This window comes from Notothenia rossii, assembly GCF_949606895.1.
Source record: "Notothenia rossii genome assembly, chromosome: 8".
Lineage (NCBI taxonomy): Eukaryota > Metazoa > Chordata > Actinopteri > Perciformes > Nototheniidae > Notothenia > Notothenia rossii.
This window is the reverse complement of record NC_136906.1, coordinates 74,910,263-74,927,687: the sequence shown is the minus strand read 5'-3', so window position 1 is coordinate 74,927,687 and position 17,425 is coordinate 74,910,263. Positions and strand designations below refer to the sequence as shown.

General features: G+C 40.8%; 1 protein-coding gene across 2 annotated transcripts in view; it reads right to left on the bottom strand.

Moving 5' to 3' along the window:
* map3k5 (mitogen-activated protein kinase kinase kinase 5) overlaps window positions 1-15,943 on the bottom strand; it is an 85,781-nt gene extending 69,838 nt beyond the window's left edge. For both annotated transcript variants that reach the window (XM_079646682.1, XM_079646683.1), the window contains exon 1: window positions 15,044-15,943. In XM_079646682.1, coding sequence (XP_079502808.1) covers window positions 15,044-15,458 — 415 coding nt within the window. In that variant the 5' untranslated portion in view covers window positions 15,459-15,943. The remainder of the gene's footprint in view (window positions 1-15,043) is intronic.
* Window positions 15,944-17,425: the final 1,482 nt, after the last annotated feature.

Below are 17,425 nucleotides of genomic sequence, written 5' to 3'. Positions count from 1 at the left end.
GGGGGGGGAGGGGGGGGGGGGGGGGGTCTGCTCAATATTTTTGAAATTGCAGAAGGATCTAGATTACACTGGAGACTGTTCAAGTAGATATGGATTAACTCTGCAACCCTTTTTTCTGTGCTCAGAGCCAAATGAAGAGCATACATTCGGACACAAAGAAATCTATTGTAATGATTGTGGGCGGTCGGAGGAATGTAAACAGCCCACAGCTGTAAACAAGGCTGACAGTGAAGGCATCTTCTCCACTATACATCCCTGAAGCTGCACACAATGCAAACCAACCATTACATTCAATGTGTGTTTATGACATCAATTATGAAATAATTGTTCACATTATTTATTCATCTGTACATTTGAGAATGGCAGCTCTTTCATGAACTTGGCAAAAAACATCAAATATTATAAACGGAGTATTTTAAAGTTATATACAGTCAGAAACCTTTTAGTTCAGAATATATTTTTTGTACGGATGTATGCAGGACTTTACACAAATAATAAAATATGAAATTAAAATGTTATCCTAAACGTAGTTAATCTCCTACGATAATTTATTTAAAAGTATTAATTGATTTTCACATGTGAGAAGCTGAAAACACCAAATATTTAGAAGGTTTAAATGAATTATTAACTCAAATTGTTGCTTATTAATTGACTTCTGATCAAATAATACATTAATTGACTTATTGTTCTCTATTTGATAGAGACAAAGAAAACATGTAAAAGTAGTCTAGTCTGCAGTCTAAGCATTACTGATATGCAAACTATGATTTGCATCAAAATATACAAATGTCAATGATAAGAATTGCACAAATTGTTTTATTTGGTCCAAATAAGTACCTTTGTGTTTGAAATGACCAACATCAACAATAATGTGTTGTCTCTAGCAGGGTACGGGAAGAATAAAGTGTTTTCATGTGCAGGTATGAGCCCTGAGTTTGACCTAATAACACTTGATATTTGTGAAAATGTCACCGTGCCTCAATGCTAAAAGCACTGTTATTAAATTACTCCGGCACTGTTTACTCAGGTCAGTCCGGGTCCGGCTGTAATGGCCTGCAGTTTATCTTGTTTTGCTTTGAGCATGTAGGACAGGTACAGTAAGCAAATAGAAAGCACTCGTTACAATCAATTACATAACAACTACACAGAGGATGTTGTAGCCATGGAGACTCAGCGAGGAAAACACATGTGAGTGAAACAGTGTGCTGCTGTCAAGATTTTTCCCCTTATCGCTAATGGAGGAGGAGGAAAGAGGCTCGTGTTGGGGAGCCGAGGCTGGATTCAAACAGTGGAATAACTGTCTCCAAACTCCACTGGAAATGTCTTTTTCCTCGCCTTAATATAAGAGTATTTCTGGTGTATATAATGGCCAAATTCCTCAGCCTAATTTCCAACAACTCCAGAAGATGTTTGCTGTGTTCCTGTGAGTTTTGGCAGCTGCTTCTGTACCAGAGCGGATGTTTTAATGCTGTCAGTTCGCAGCAACATGCTGGATAACAGAGTCTTCAACACAGGACATACTTCAAAACCCCCCTGGAGTTTTCTTGTTAACCTGTTAAGTCCGGAGCCTGTTTTTCAGGCCTCAGGCTCGAAAATGAAATTCCCAGAACAAATTAGCATAACTTCACTTTTAAAAGGGGTACATTAATCATCTTTTTTCTCAAAGCAATGACACCTGTGAGTTTGATGTAGAAAAGTCAGAATCAATATAGAATTGATTTTTATTTTAAAGTAAATTCCGATTGAACAAAAAATGAAAAAAGAAAAAAACATTACTTATAGTGCAGACCACTCTTGAATGATGGGATCGGAGACTAAAAGCTTTAGGAATCCAAACTATAACATATAATAAGTACCCTGTATCAAGATGGATGCCAAACAAGTGACATTTGACCTTTTTAGAGAGGTTTAGCAAATAAACCCCCACCTTTGGGGTCATTTGGGTGGATTTGGGTCTATTTGATTTTGGTGATCGACATCTCTTTTGAACCGAAGGTGAAGTTCCACATACACACACACGTTACCATTGAGGAGTGAGAGTGACGCGCACGCATGGGGCTTAACAGGTTAACAACCGTAGCTAGGCCTGTGTTCACAATCGTTCAAAAGCATTGTGTGAATCTTTGAGCAACAGATTGAATGCATTTCCTTCCTCATGCTATGTTTCTTGGAATAGCATTACCATGTTATATTGTTCTACAGTAAAATAGAATAACTGTCTTTCCTCTACTGGTAAATGTATCTAATATACAGGACTGTCTCAGAAAATTAGAATATTGTGATAAAGTTCTTTATTTTCTGTAATGCAATTAAAAAAACAAAAATGTCATACGTTCTGGATTCATTACAAATCAACTGAAATATTGCAAGCCTTTTATTATTTTAATATAGCTGATTATGGCATACAGCTTAAGAAAACTCAAATATCCTATCTCTAAATATTAGAATATCATGAAAAAGTATACTAGTAGGGTGTTCAACGAATCACTTGAATCGTCTAATTAACTCGAAACACCTGCAAGGGTTTCCTGAGCCTTGAAAAACACTCAGCTTGGTTCAGTAAACTAAATCACAAGTATGGGAAGACTGCTGATCTGACTGCTGTCCAGAGGACCGTCATTGACACCCTCCATCAGGAGGGTAAGACACAAAAAGAAATTTCTCAAAGAGCAAGCTGTTCACAGAGTGCAGTTTCAAAGCACATCCACAAAAAGTCTGTTGGAAGGGGGAAATGTGGCAGGAAACGCTGCACAACCAAGAGAGATGACCGCAGCCTTAACAGCATTGTGAAGAAGAGTCGCTTCCAGAATTTGGGGGAGCTTCAAAGACAGCGGACTGAAGCTGGAGTCCAGGTATCAAAAGTCACTGTTCACGGACGTGTCCGGGAAATGGGCTACAATAGCCGTATTCCCATGGTCAAGCCACTTCTGAACTCAAGACAACGGAAGAGGCGTCTGACTTGGGCTAAGGAAAAGAAGCACTGGACAGTTGCACAGTGGTCCAAAGTCCTCTTTTCAGACGAAAGCAAGTTTTGTATTTCATTTGGAAGTCAAGGCGCCAGAGTCTGGAGAAAGGCTGGAGAGGAGCAAAATCCAAGTTGCTTGAAATCCAGTGTGAAGTTCCCACAGTCAGCGATGGTTTGGGGAGCCATGTCAGCTGCTGGTGTTGGTCCACTGTGTTTCATCAAGCCCAGAGTAAATGCAGCTGTGTACCAAGAGATTTTAGAGCACTACATGCTTCCGTCTGCTGAAAAGCTCTATGGAGATGAGGAATTCATTTTCCAGCATGATCTGGCACCTGCCCACAGTGCCAAAACCACCAGTAACTGGTGTACTGACCATGGCATTACTGTCCTCGATTGGCCTGCAAATTCCCCTGACCTGAACCCCATAGAGAATATGTGGGGTATTGTGAAGAAGAAGCTGAAAGACACCAGACCCAACAATGCTAATGAGCTAAAGGCCGCTATTGAAGCATCCTGGGCATCCATAACACCTCAGCAATGCCACAGGCTGATTGCCTCCATGCCACGCCGCATTGATGCAGTAATCCGTGCAAAAGGATTCCCAACCAAGTACTGAGTGCATTAATGGACATTTTCAAATGTTTGATTGTGTTTTGCTGTTATAAATCTTTTTTTTTACTTGGTCTGAGGAACTATTCTAATTTTTTGAGATAGGATATTTGAGTTTTCTTAAGCTGTATGCCATAATCAGCAATATTAAAATAATAAAAGGCTTGCAATATTTCAGTTGATTTGTAATGAATCCAGAATGTATGACATTTTGTTTTTTTAATTGCATTACAGAAAATAAAGAACTTTATCACAATATTCTAATTTTCTGAGACAGTCCTGTATATCAAAGTATGAGATATAAACAAAATAGGGCCCAATAAGCAGAATATTGCTCCAAGTGGTGACTACCAACTACCAACTTGAGATTTAGTATGGTTTTAAAAGGACTTGGAAACAGTTCTGTAGGATGACGTCTCTGTTTTCAGTTGGTTTTGTTGTTGAGCTTTTTGGAAAGCAGGTATTTGTTCAAGGCATGTCACACACTCCCTTTTGTATCTTACTTAAAGATGACACATCTTGTCAAATTTGCAGAAGCTATTGGTCCAAGAGTTTTAAGTAAAAACAAGGTGGTGCATGTTTGTCTCCTAAGAGATTCCATTACCTATGCAGAAATACATTGTGGTTTTCTTTGTTAATGTGTTTATTGATCAAACAAATATAAACTCAGACTAATATGTATTCAGGGAATGCCTGGAACAAAACAAATATCTTACAGAAAATGCGTCACTGGCAACTGAAAGTGAAATTGTCTTTGGAAATGTGACATGAATGCAAGCTACGGTTCATGTGAAGCCTGAAGTCTAGACAAAGTAAACAGCTACTGGAGGCATTCTCCCAAAATACATCCCTGGGAATGGAAGAACAGTCCCATAAAAGTCTATTAAGTTAGCATTACCGTCTACAAATATGTCTCGTCTCCCAGAGGATAACATGGGAAATACTAGACAATGGTCATACTGTAGTTTAGATGCCCTGCCCAGCAGACAGACTAATGCCTTGTGTATTTTTAGACACTTGTGTGCTTGAAAAGAACAACCCAGAAAACACCACGATGCAGGAAATGGAACCAGCCTTCCAGTTGCATGCTTTCCTGACACTTTTTTCTAAAACTTCTGCTCCACTTTGTTGCTTTTCACACACTGAGAGATTTTACAAACTGCAGTGCCATGGCCACGAGGGGAAGAGAGCTGGGAACAGAATGTGAATTCATCTGACAAACACGCTTTGAGAAACTCATGCTGCTGTTGCCCCGACATGCCTCCTTGGCTCAAGACATTTGCTTAAACAAAAGGGATTTGTTCTTATTCCAAGTAAACAATGATTTAATCTCATTACTTCACCTGAGAGGATTAAGGTGTCACTGTGCTTACTTGCTGCATTGAAATGAAGCTACACTCAGCAGAAATTAGTTTGAGAGGCGGAAATTTGCAATGGCTGCGACCATCCCCACATTCAAGCATTCACACGCACACACACACACACACACACACACACACACACACACACACACACACACACACACACACACACACACACACACACACACACACACACACACACACACACACACACACACACACACACACACACACACACACACACACACACACACACACACACACAACCTTGCAAACACTTGACCTCTCTTACACTTGAGAAACCCGGGAACCCAGTTTTGAAGACAGCCAATCAACTAACAGTTCTGCTTTTCCATCTATTAGCAGAAACATCACACAGCCACTGTGGATGATAAATCATCTCTATACTGGATTTGTGTCTGTAGTTCGTCAGTGTCAGTGTTGAAGTGGTCTGTTTTTAAGGATCATTGACGTGATATACTCTGGAGGAATTAGTCATCCTGCTAGCATATCTCTCGAGACATTATTGTTGGCCTTTAAGTTTTTATTTATCTAGTGAATTTTGGATTAGGACCAACATTTTGAACAGATATTCATGTTCCCAGCTTTTAATGCGATTTTGTGATCCTTTGATTCCTGAAGCACCGTCATTTTCCAATTAATTTACTAAATACCTGCAAGACAAGACAATGACAATTTTGACATCCTCGTGGATTTATCTTCTTATTATAGACACATGCATTTCCAAACATTTGGTCTACCTATGCTGTAAAATGTATTATCTTTTCAATTTACACACGGCATCTATTGCACGTCTGTCCGTCCTGGGAGAGGGATCCCTCCTCTGTTGCTCTCCCTGAGGTTTCTCCCATGTTCCCCTTTAAACCGTGGGGTTTTCTCTGGAGATTTTTCCTTGTACGATGTGAGGGTCTAAGGACAGAGGGTCTCGTATTGTCATACTGATATTCTGTACAAACTCTGCTGTTGTATTAGCTGTAAGGTGTCTTTACTGTAGGTTATTTTTTATTATATGTACAGCACTTTGGCTCGACCAAAGATCGTTTAAAAATGTGCTATATAAATAAAACTTGATTTGATGAGATCAGTCTCATCTACTTTGTGTTGAGTGCTAATAGCATGCAATGCAATATTAGCAAGCTAACACAACAAACGATGTGTCTGCTTGGCATCAACATGTTAGCATTGTCATTGTGAGCATGTGCATGCTGGTGCTAGATTTGATCTACAACATTTACTAGACGTATACCAGTCTTTTGGTGTTTGCGTGCAAAGATATCTTTCTTACAGATTAAAATGGAACATTTGGTTTGTCTGAAGACAGGTTCATATCCAGAGGGGTAACTGAGAATGAGAAGAAATAGATGAGGGAACTTGGCTCCTGTGAAAACTTTCAGAATACGTTAACAAACGCCTCTATCTTGTGAAATGACACAGTTTTGATGTTGCCGCCTTGAAACAACCACCTTTGTTTTACTTTCAAACACACAGTTTTGCATCCACGTCATTCTGTGACCTTTGCGGTGCATGTGCAGAATCCAAACACTTAGTGAGAGGAGTAAAGTTTTGATGAGTGACACCCTCTCTGTTAACAGATACTGTACCTGGTTACAATCCCAATACTAGATACCGTAGAGTGCATGTGTTACAGTTTTGACCTCAGATAGAGTCAGTGTTGGTTCTTCAGCTCTATTATTTAAGATGTTCACTTTTAAATCAAAAGGATTGTACCTAAATGTTCCTCCTCTTATATCACTGTACACATATACACACTTTTCTGCATGCAGTGAGTAATCCACTAATCTTTTTGGCTAGTTAGATCCAGACTCCCTTCGGGTTCCTTATCACACTGATATACGAGCCACTGACCCTCCACTTCTCTCTTAAGACGCTGGCTACACGCTTCTCCTGCTGCCTTTTACCTCAAATGAACCCCTGATAAGACCTGAATGGGAGTGTTAATACACCGCCTCTCTACCAGCTGTCATTTTTCTGGAGAGCGCTTAAGAGATTTGCCCTCAGGTTTGTCCAACCGTATTCTTCATACTGTACATGAAGAATAGTCACTTAACAGGCTGTTTGATGCTGAAGTACTGGCATGTTGGGTATTACTGCTATTAGTCTGCAGGGCAAGAAAATATGTCAAGTGGAATGTGGGTTTCACAATAATGGTGAATGGAGAAGAACACCACAGTATGCACTTCCTGTTGAGAAATACCAGCTTTTTCTTGCCAACGCTGTGTCTACAGTCTCTGATTCTGCCCCAGATGCCAGTGAGTTGTTTTTGGGCTTAATCTTTCTGACCTTGAGCTCTCTCACCTCTGAGGAGCAGCCGAGCATACAGAGTGAACAGGAAGGAGGGAAAACAGCTGAGCGGAGGGCCAGCTGACGGGATTACAGTCAATCATGTGCTGGAGAATCCCAGGACGAGAAGCTGTAAGCTGACTTGAGAGAGTTGACTCTGAACAGAGAAGATCTCCCCTGCTGTGCAAGCATTACACATGTGTTAGGGTGTACTGCTTAGATGTTATGTTTGATATTTCAAACTAAAGCCACATTGTTAAAGATATGTAAGAAAACATACATTTGCAGGACTCTATCAGGGAAGTAAAACTTGCTTTTTTCCCACCCTGAGATCTTCCCATTCACACACATTTGATAAAATTAAATTTGGGAAATAAAAAACATGATTTCAATTGAAACACTTTGATCTGTAGATGTGCTAAAGGAGGCAAAGTGAATACTTCAAATCAAGTTTAACTTTGGTAAACTTGACACACAAACTCCTGACAATGGATCGATAATATGTGATCCTGACAGTGTGTCCTTTACAGGAAACAGAGCGATCCAGAGCGACTTACATACTGGGGACAATCCCCACAGGAGCAATTTGGGGTGAAGTGTCTCGCCCAGGGACACAATGACATGCTGACTGCGGTGGGGTTTGAACCTGTGCCCCCCTGATCCGAAAACCAACACATTAGTCCACTGCGCCACACGCCTCCGTGTCTAATCTATTTAACACTCCACTGACCAAGTACAAACTGTTCCTCAATACAAGGAATGGTTTGCAGACAGTTGTGAGAAATTAACCGTCAGTTAGCAAGCTAGTGATCGTTGAAAGCTTTCCCCCTCATCAGTATCTTATCTAAGGAAATTAACAAAATGCCATTTGGAGTAGTCCTCTCAAAATAGGCAGTGTTACTCTAAACGTGGATCAATTTTGCTTCAAACTTGTTGAATTCTGCCTCTATGATGATGAAAATGTAATATTTGAACAGTTGAGGGTCACTGCAGGCAATACTTAGGCTGGAGCCACACGAGGACGATAACGCAAACGGACCGAAATCGATATCAAAAAAATCTTGTGACCTGTTGCTACTGTCTGCAGTAGAAGCAGTTTTGCTGGCGCTTAGTGATGGTTGCTTTAACCATTTTTGTATAAATGATTATCCACAGATGTGTTTCACTGCTGTGGAAGCATTTTGGAAATGATGCACGCGCATCGGAGCAGGTCACGCGCACCTGACACAATTTGTTGTTTGTATTTTTCGCTCTGTTCTCTTTTTTGAATAGAGGGTGCATAACATTCAACTGCCCCGAAGATCCCGACGCGAAGCCTGAAGGGTAAACACTCCAGGTTTACTAATCTACCCGCACAATTTGTCTGGTGTCGGAATGTCTCGCTATGTTAGTACATTCTTAAAAAACAAAACACCATTTCATTTCGGGTTAAAATGTGTTGGAACTGCGTTACTGAGCATTGTAACGGGTAATATGTTACCCACATTTCATTAGTAATGTGTTACATTACTTCGTTACAGCAAAAAGTAATATATTACTGTAACTCCGTTACTTTTTTAACGCGTTACACCCAACACTGCCTGTAGCAGATATGACCGTTATCGTCCTCGTGTGGCCGGGGCCTTAGATAACATACCTGTAAGAAAATGTGTTGACTTTGCATTTAGATGTTGTACTGTATGTAGAGGCTATAGGCGCGTTCACACCAAGTACTTTTCCCACAAAGATTCCTGAGAACTCTTTAGTTCTCATGAACTAAGTACAGATCGCATTCACACCGGAAATGAGTCCCTGGGGGTGGATTAGGCAAATTAAGCCGCTGACGTCACTTCTTCTTCTTCTGCTTTGGGTTTACTGGCAGGCCGCAAACAACTTCACGGCGTATACTGCCACCCAAAATCCCCGACCGGAAGTCCCCGGAGTTGGGGACTGGCTTCAGTAGAAGCTGCTGGGACTCCCAGCAGCTTCTACTGAAGCCTTCAGAGTAAACGGCCAGAACGCCGACACCTCCTCATCTCCACCGCTCCCATGTTTTATTTTGTGTTGTCATAAGTTAGTCTCTTTGCGTTTCTGCGCTGGGCTAATGCTAATGCTAATAATGCTAATGCTAATCAGCTAATAATGCAATGCGAGGATAATAAAATGGCGGCTTCACAAAAGTTTTTGGGAGTTTTACGGGGCGTGGTTTGCATTCCGCCCAGCCAATCAGACACAGGAACCTTTTTCTCCCACGAAAGTCCCTACTCTCTAGCAGGGACTGAAAAGGGGGTACAAAAGTTTCTCTATAATTAATTTAGTTCCTGGGACTTTTTGGTGTGAACGCAACTAAATCGTAGTTCTCAGGAACCTTTGTGGGAGAAGTACTTGGTGTGAACGCGCCTTATCATGCTTTAAAAAAAATCGTTCTAGCTTGTGACCATGCTCAACAATGCACTTCTCTCAGCCTTCTCGATAATGTAACCAATTGAAAAAGTGGACAGCCTGAAAAAAATGTCTGAGTCGCTGGTGGAGTGGCGAGCGCAAAGACAAGAGGTCAGAAAAACACTCAGACAGACGAGGAGGAGTTCCTTTCAAAGTTCTCAGGAATTGTTTCAAAAAGCCATTGTGCTCTGTGTAAATCCCAAAGTAACGCAGTGTAATAATCAACTGGAGAGATAACGCTCTGCATACCACAGCTATGAGGAAACAGCAGCTCAATCACAGCATGTCTCATTGATAAATACTAACTGCTGTATTGTTGATATTGCTCTGAAGGTATTATGGCACTGTAGAGACTGACACGTGTTTGTTTAAAAATCATTTTTGATATTCGGCATGTATCTCATTATACATTTGACAAAGGAAGGATTGCTTTAGCTGGATGTGTTTAACCAGCATTAGGATGTCAACATGCTTTTATCATCAGAGTCATATATTATTTAAAACATATTGAGCAAACCCACTTAACTGTTCACTACTTCAATACATCAATCAAAGTCTTTTAGATTAATTTACTTGGTATCAATGTGATCAAGGGAAGATCTACTATCAACTCTGAACCTTATTGACTTATTGTTTTGAGTACAAGATAGACCAACAGAGGAAAAAAACAACAGTAAAAAATACCTCTGCCAACCAACAGCCTGGTTCAGATCCAGACATTATTATTATTATAAGGATTAATTCACTCCAAATTAAAATAATAAATTCCCTTTCACTTAGAGTGCCATCAATCAATTTAGATTGGCTTCTTTTTGAGTCGCCAAGTGTCTGCTTTCCCTCTAATTTTAATTAAACTAGATGTGCTCAAAGTGCAAAAATAAATAATACAACTCAACAGAAATGTCTCTTTCCCAGAAAATCATGACCCAATTTCTCAAGATCATCCATAGGCTTTGTTGTGAGCAGTTTCATGCAGGAACTATTTTCTGTCTGCCGTATCACATCTACTTAAACCACCTGGATTCATCAGTAGCACTATATGAGATGATTTTTAGGTGAACTGTCCCTTTAAGTAAGTCACTTTCGCCTCATCTAACTACGATCATATCTACATTAGTGGCCCTTTTATGTTTGGACGCATTCATTTGGATTCTGGGACTGGCGCCATTACATTACATCACCTCCATTATTCCTACCTACAAAGGCTGAGGATTGGATTGGCTGAGCTCCAAGCAAAACACACCTTTGAACTGCAATACAACATTTAGGAGGCGGATGATGATTCAGACATCTGGAGTCCACAACAATACAGACTCCTTCTGCAGCTCACAATGACCAGATTCACCGGAGCAGTCTGATGCATGTATCATCTCGCTAAAGCATCGTGCACTTTGCTCGCTCAGTGGATGTGTGTGGTCAATACTCAAAGGTTAGTTTAGGGCTCCTACATTATGGGTGTATTATTGGTAATACATTGTAATAATGAATCAGGACAGATGGAGGAGTGAAGCAGCAGCTCTGACAGGTGCTGTGCAAGTGACTCGATCTCAGCTGCTGCTGCTGCTTTATTGTGACATAGAAATAAACAGACCACTGTGAGCAACAACTCCCAGCAGCAGAAATCTTTTATCAGCAGGTGGAAAAGAGTGGTTCACAGATTATCAAGGTTAGACTCTGTTTCTGCAACCGTATGCATTAAGTCCTAAGGTAGGTAGTGATAAGGGACCAGAAAAACCCAACCCAATATCGTTTACAGATTATAAAAACTGAAGAATCAACCATGTTGCTAGGTAAAAATATGCAATTTTTGGGCAGATAGGAACCGGAAAATGAGCATATAAGGGCCACGTTAAATAAATATATATTTTTGACTGTTGTTCAAAGACAAAATAAGATATAAGAGTACATCATGCAGGCACCTGGGGAATTGGGATGGAGATTTGTTTCTTGTGCAATATTAAGACCAAGCAAAACAAATTAAATAAATATCAGTTTCATCCTAAATGTCAGCTCTACTCTCCCAAATGTATACTTTTTGGCTGATATCTTCCTTTTTATGATTAACATGTCCGTTAATTTGTTATTTTTGTCTGTTTAACACAACATCACTGTTGATTAGTCTCAATCAATAACATCATGTGATCACTGTGAGTGAGACAAGCAATACATTCCTGATCATCACATCTCATATAAAAAGGAATACAAATTAACCTGATAAGATATGATGATGATATGATGATGATATGTCGTTGTTGTTGTTGTTGTTTACATCTACATTTCTCCCAAACACTTCCTGTGTATCGTTACTCAGAGGCTTGACAATCAGCTCGGTCCGTCTCTCAGACATTTAAGGCAGACTGGAATCTGGACTAATCATCTGAGCAAATCAACACATGCTTTCAGGGTGTCTCTGAGCTCATTGTTTAAAGGTCTCTGCGGTCTGGCCTTCATCTCTGATGCACACTCGTGCAGGAAGAGGATGAAGCAACATGTGTGTGAGCAGATAGGGCTCAGGGTTTCTGGGAAAATGCCTCTGCCCTCCCATGTGAATTTATGGGAAAATTCCACAGTAGTTCAGAAGAAGAATAATAAGAACACACAAATAAAAAAGAGAACATGGCGTGTTTGTACAACTAATAACGTGATGTTATGACAAGCAACACGCCTGTCGTGTGCTCAGCAGAAATACAACCGTCTGGTTTTCCTAGTCATTATGAAGTGGGTAAAATCTAAACTGTTCAATTACATGACAAGAGTGTTACTGCACTAGTTTCCCATCAATTGCACTATTTGAACATTAATACAACTCAAAGTAGCCGCTTAACATTTTTGCTTGATATTCACTTTATTTTCCACCAACTCTTCAAATGAGTCATTATTTATCGTCAATATACTTCTCATCGAAAATCACCAACAAATACTGTCCAAAACAATCGTCTATTATTTTAGTAATTATTCACACGATAAATCAATTAGTGTTTCGAATCTGTCATTTATGTTTACTTACTTTCATGGCGGCACATTTTATGTTTATTAGAAACCTCTTATTAATGACTTAACAAATGATACAGAACGTTTCATCACAACCCCAAGTGCTTCGTTATACTGTATGGCTTGTGACTGGTCCATTAGTGCAGTTTACATTACACTTAAGAAATGAGCTATGAATACATCTTCTAAACCTTATGTAAAGAGTAATATTTCAAATGTAAAGCGGGTCTGAATTCTAGCCGCAATAATGCAGTTGAACAAAATCTCTATTATTACCTTCAACTTTTTAATCAAAATGAGCTAAACTGCGATGTTAAATCTATTCTGACCTCCACATAAAACAGGCTCAATGGAAATGCCAGTTTTCTTAGTGATTCCGCCACTATGTTCTAACTTGTACACGCTGCACTTTCACAGCGTATTATTCCTTATAGTTGTCCTTGTAGAAAACATGCTCCAATGCCTTTAGAGATGAGACCAAAATGACTCATATGTATTCATGGTTGTCCTTAGGATAAGGTCTTTTCAAGTAATCGTTTTAAACATTTTGAGTTGTAAGTAAAGTAGGCCCATCAAAGTATGATACATCCTAGTTTTATCCTTGAAACGTATATATTATCATTACTATTATTACTATTATTATTATTATAAATACATACTATTATTATTATTTATTACATTACAGATTTTATTTGTATACTCCTGGAAATAATTACTGCACTTTATTCCTTATTCCTTTATTCCTTATTCCTAAGTATGTATGCTGCGTGTATTTTGTTGTCTTATTGTGATGTTTTTGTTTTTGTTTTGATGGCACCCTTGATAGGGAGAAGCATTTATTATTATTATCTCATTGTACATGTATAATGACATTAAACGATTCTATTCTATTCTATTCTATATTCTGGTAGTTTTCTACTGTGTTCTCCTTTAAAAGGCTTTGTGGTTCTCAGGAGCAGCTGCAGGAATCTGGGTTGTTGTCGTTTGATTTGTGCAATATCTGATGAACAGATCCTCCTCATCCCAAATATGGGAGTGAAATGCAAACATCGCTGCTGCTCCCAGCTCTTCAACACACCCTGTACATTACAGCTGCTTCTTATTTGACCACAACCTCTGACTTTTTGTACAACTGAACGTCTCCACTCGGATTATGAGCCAGCTACTGCACACACAGCATGAACAAGAAGGGAAAGTGCTTTCAGGGTTCAGGTTCGCATCTCCGCTCCTAGATTTCCAGTGGAAAGTCCAGCCTCATGGTTTCCCCCATGATGACAGTCTGGCACAATACTGGAGGCACACAATGGAAGGGAGGGAAACTATGCATGGGGGGGGAAATATAACAATCAACCCCCTACATTTATGGAGCGAATGAATCAAACCCCAATGATGCACTTCTGCTCAATGACTTCCAGCTTTGTTCAGTACAGTGGGGAAATAACTGAGCATGCAGCCTCAAGCCCTGACATGCAGAGAGAGAAGTGTTGTGTTTAAGGAGCAAACAGCAACCTGTCCTGCAGGCAAACAGCTTCCAAGGGAGAGGTGACCTTTGACCCCTGAGACTAGCATTCCTGTGACATGCCATCATGAAGTAGTGGCATTTCTCGGGTGACTGGGTATTGATCATTTAGTTTAATCATTACATTGGGGAGCAGAGATTACATTCCTGTGCATCAACAAGGCCACAGCCACTCCATAGCCACTATTACACTAATGCACACTACGCAAACAATAACTTATTTTTATTTATTTCATTTAAGTATTGCCAGTTCTGCACAACCCTCTGAACATTTGCACATTTGTATACAAACTGCGCAGCTTAACACTTTTCATAACTTTTAGTTGGGAGGCTGTGGCTCAGTGGATAGTGCGCTGAACTTCAAATCAGGGGGTAGCAAGCTCAAACCCCACTGCAGTCAGCATGTCGTTGTGTCCCTGAGAAACTTCACCCCAAATTGCTCCTGTGGGGATTGCCCACAGTATTGAGTATGTAAGTCGTTTTGGATAAAAGCGTCTAACAAGTAACATCATTTAGTACAGTTACAATATTTAATTGTATTATTCTGAGAGTATTTTTTCATAGTATACTGAATGTAGTTTTTTGATGTATCCATATTTCATGTAAACAATTTTCTTAAGGTTATTGTTATGATGTTTTTTTGTATAGTTTTTCATATTTATTTGTGGGTTGTTTTTCTTACAATTCATTTAATTAACTGTGTTCATGTATGCATCTCACATACACCAAGGACAATTCCTGTTATGTGTAAACTTGGCAATAAAGCTGTGATCTGATATGATTCTATAAAAATCCCAACAGGCAGCGTTCAGGAGCAGTTTTTAAAGTTTTGGGTTGGATGTTGCTCTGACTCACCTGCATTGTAGAAGCTGTCCAGCACCATGGTCTCCCCAAAGTCCAGCTTCCCGAAGTTGACAGTCTCCAGCCTGCTGCCCGATGTCTCGCAGGCGTCCTTCAAGCACTGCAGCGCCATGCTCTCCGCGTTATTCTGCTGGCTAGCCTCTCCGTTCACCACATAGGCCACCGTCACCGGCCTGCTTTTGCACGACTTCCCGGTGGACAGCAAGCCCCCTCCTTCCATCGGGTTGCTGCATGTCGGGCTGAGATTCCCGCTGGTGACCACAGAGTCCTGCCAGAAGGTCCCAGCTGCGGGGATCCCAACACCTCCACCACCTCCTCCACTGCTTTCCCCAACGAGGCTGTCTCGGCCGGGAAGAACTCCGAAGCAAGGCACCGGTAAGGATATCCCGTCCTGGTTTATACTCATCATGTTTAAAGGGTCACTCACTAACTTGAAGTGTGGGTTGCGATGAGCCGCTTCTCCAAGCAGTCTTCCATGGAGAGCCAGCGTTACGCACGGCGGTGACCCATGGAGCCTCTGCACAGGCACGACGTGCAAAGCTTCGTTCAACACAGACACACACGGTTAGAGCTGCAGCTGCACATCATACTGCATGTTTACTGACGGTTGCACGCCTAAAATAAAGCCCCGGATAACGCTGTTTGCTCGAAGCTTGGTCACGACACTGTTCCGAGGAGAGAAAAACACCAGAGGGAAATCCAGCAAATCCGCTTATTCCTTCAACAACAAATCCACATACTTCCAGAAGTTGAGCAACACTGGCGCACAGAAGGCCGAAATGTCACCAATAGACGAAGTTTAGCGCAGTTTGAAGGTTCGCAGCGGCGTGTCACCTCCAAAGAGAAAGTAGACTGCACGCGCACAGAGGCTCTTTTCATGTGCATGCAGATCCTGCCCAGTTTCCAATGTTATCTCCCTCACTCACGCACAGGGCGGGGAGACAGAGCACAGCCTGCTGGAGCTGGGCGGGGACAGCATGTCCATATGAGGAGTTCAGGAAAGGAGCAGAAAACAACACGAATACTGCGAGAAATCAACCACAATTAGAAATGCAGGCTCAAATGTGTCAGCTGATATAGGCTATGTATCATGTTGAGAGAGAATGAAAGTGGTGGAAGCATATTATTTAACATTAATCTCTTTAATGATGTCAGAGTTTTTTTGCAGGGCTTTAAACTGGGAGCATTTCATAATTCATTCATAATTAAATTGCTTCGTCCATTCATGTTGTCAAATCTAAACAGATTACAGACTAGAGATGTGCAATGATAATAATTCAGTTGCTATCAAGTACAAAAGTCACACAGCTACAGTATGCAGGGCCACCCCTGGCCAACTTGTGGCCCCACGCAAAGTTATATAAGGAGGCCATCTGTGTCGCGAGCGTCGACGCAGTGCTGTGCTGCCCTTTTTATAGACTTATCCAAGGCATTTGATACTGTGGACCATGGCATTCTATGCCAGAAGTTATCCCATATAGGCCTGTCTGACCAAGCTGTTGGTTGGTTTGCAAACTATCTTTCAAATCGCAAGCAATGTGTAAAATTCAGCGGTCTCTCCTCAAGCTTTCTTAATGTGCCTAGAGGCGTTCCTCAAGGTCCAGTCTTGGGATCGAACCTTTTTACTATTTATATAAATGATGTGGGTCAAAGTATTGATGCCTCTGTACATCTATATGCAGATGATACTGTTGTGTACTGTTGTGCTAGCACTGTTGCCCTTGCATTTGAACGTCTGCAGTTCACTTTTGACACTTTTCAGTCACATCTGTTCCACCTTAGGTTGGTGTTAAATTCAGATAAGACAAAAGTCATGTTGTTTTCCAATAAGAAAAAGTTACCAACTGTTCTTCCCTGCATCATGTCTGCACAGCATAACCCCATTGAAGCTGTTAACACCTACAGATACTTAGGCATCACTATAGATTAAAATCTCTGCTTCAAACCACATTTTGACAATCTCTTAAGGAAATTGAAATTAAAACTGGTATTCTTTTTTCGAAATAAGGCCTGCTTCTCCACAAGTGCGAGGAAACGGCTTGTAGCTGCTACATTTTTGCCGCTCTTGGACTACGGGGTTGTTGTGTACATGAACGCCTCAGCTCACTCCCTTCCTCTGCTGGACGCTGTTTACCATGGGGCTCTGAGGTTCATTACAAACTGTAAACCCCTCACACACCATTGCACGCTGTACGCTTTAGTCAACTGGACATCATTATCAATGCGCAGGTCACTGCACTGGTACAAACTCATCTATACCGCTATGCTTGGACTGCTGCCCCTCTACATATCCAATTACATATCACACAAACAGTACAGCTATAGACTACGATCTCAAAATTACATCACTCTGTCCGTCCCCTCAGTATGACCGGT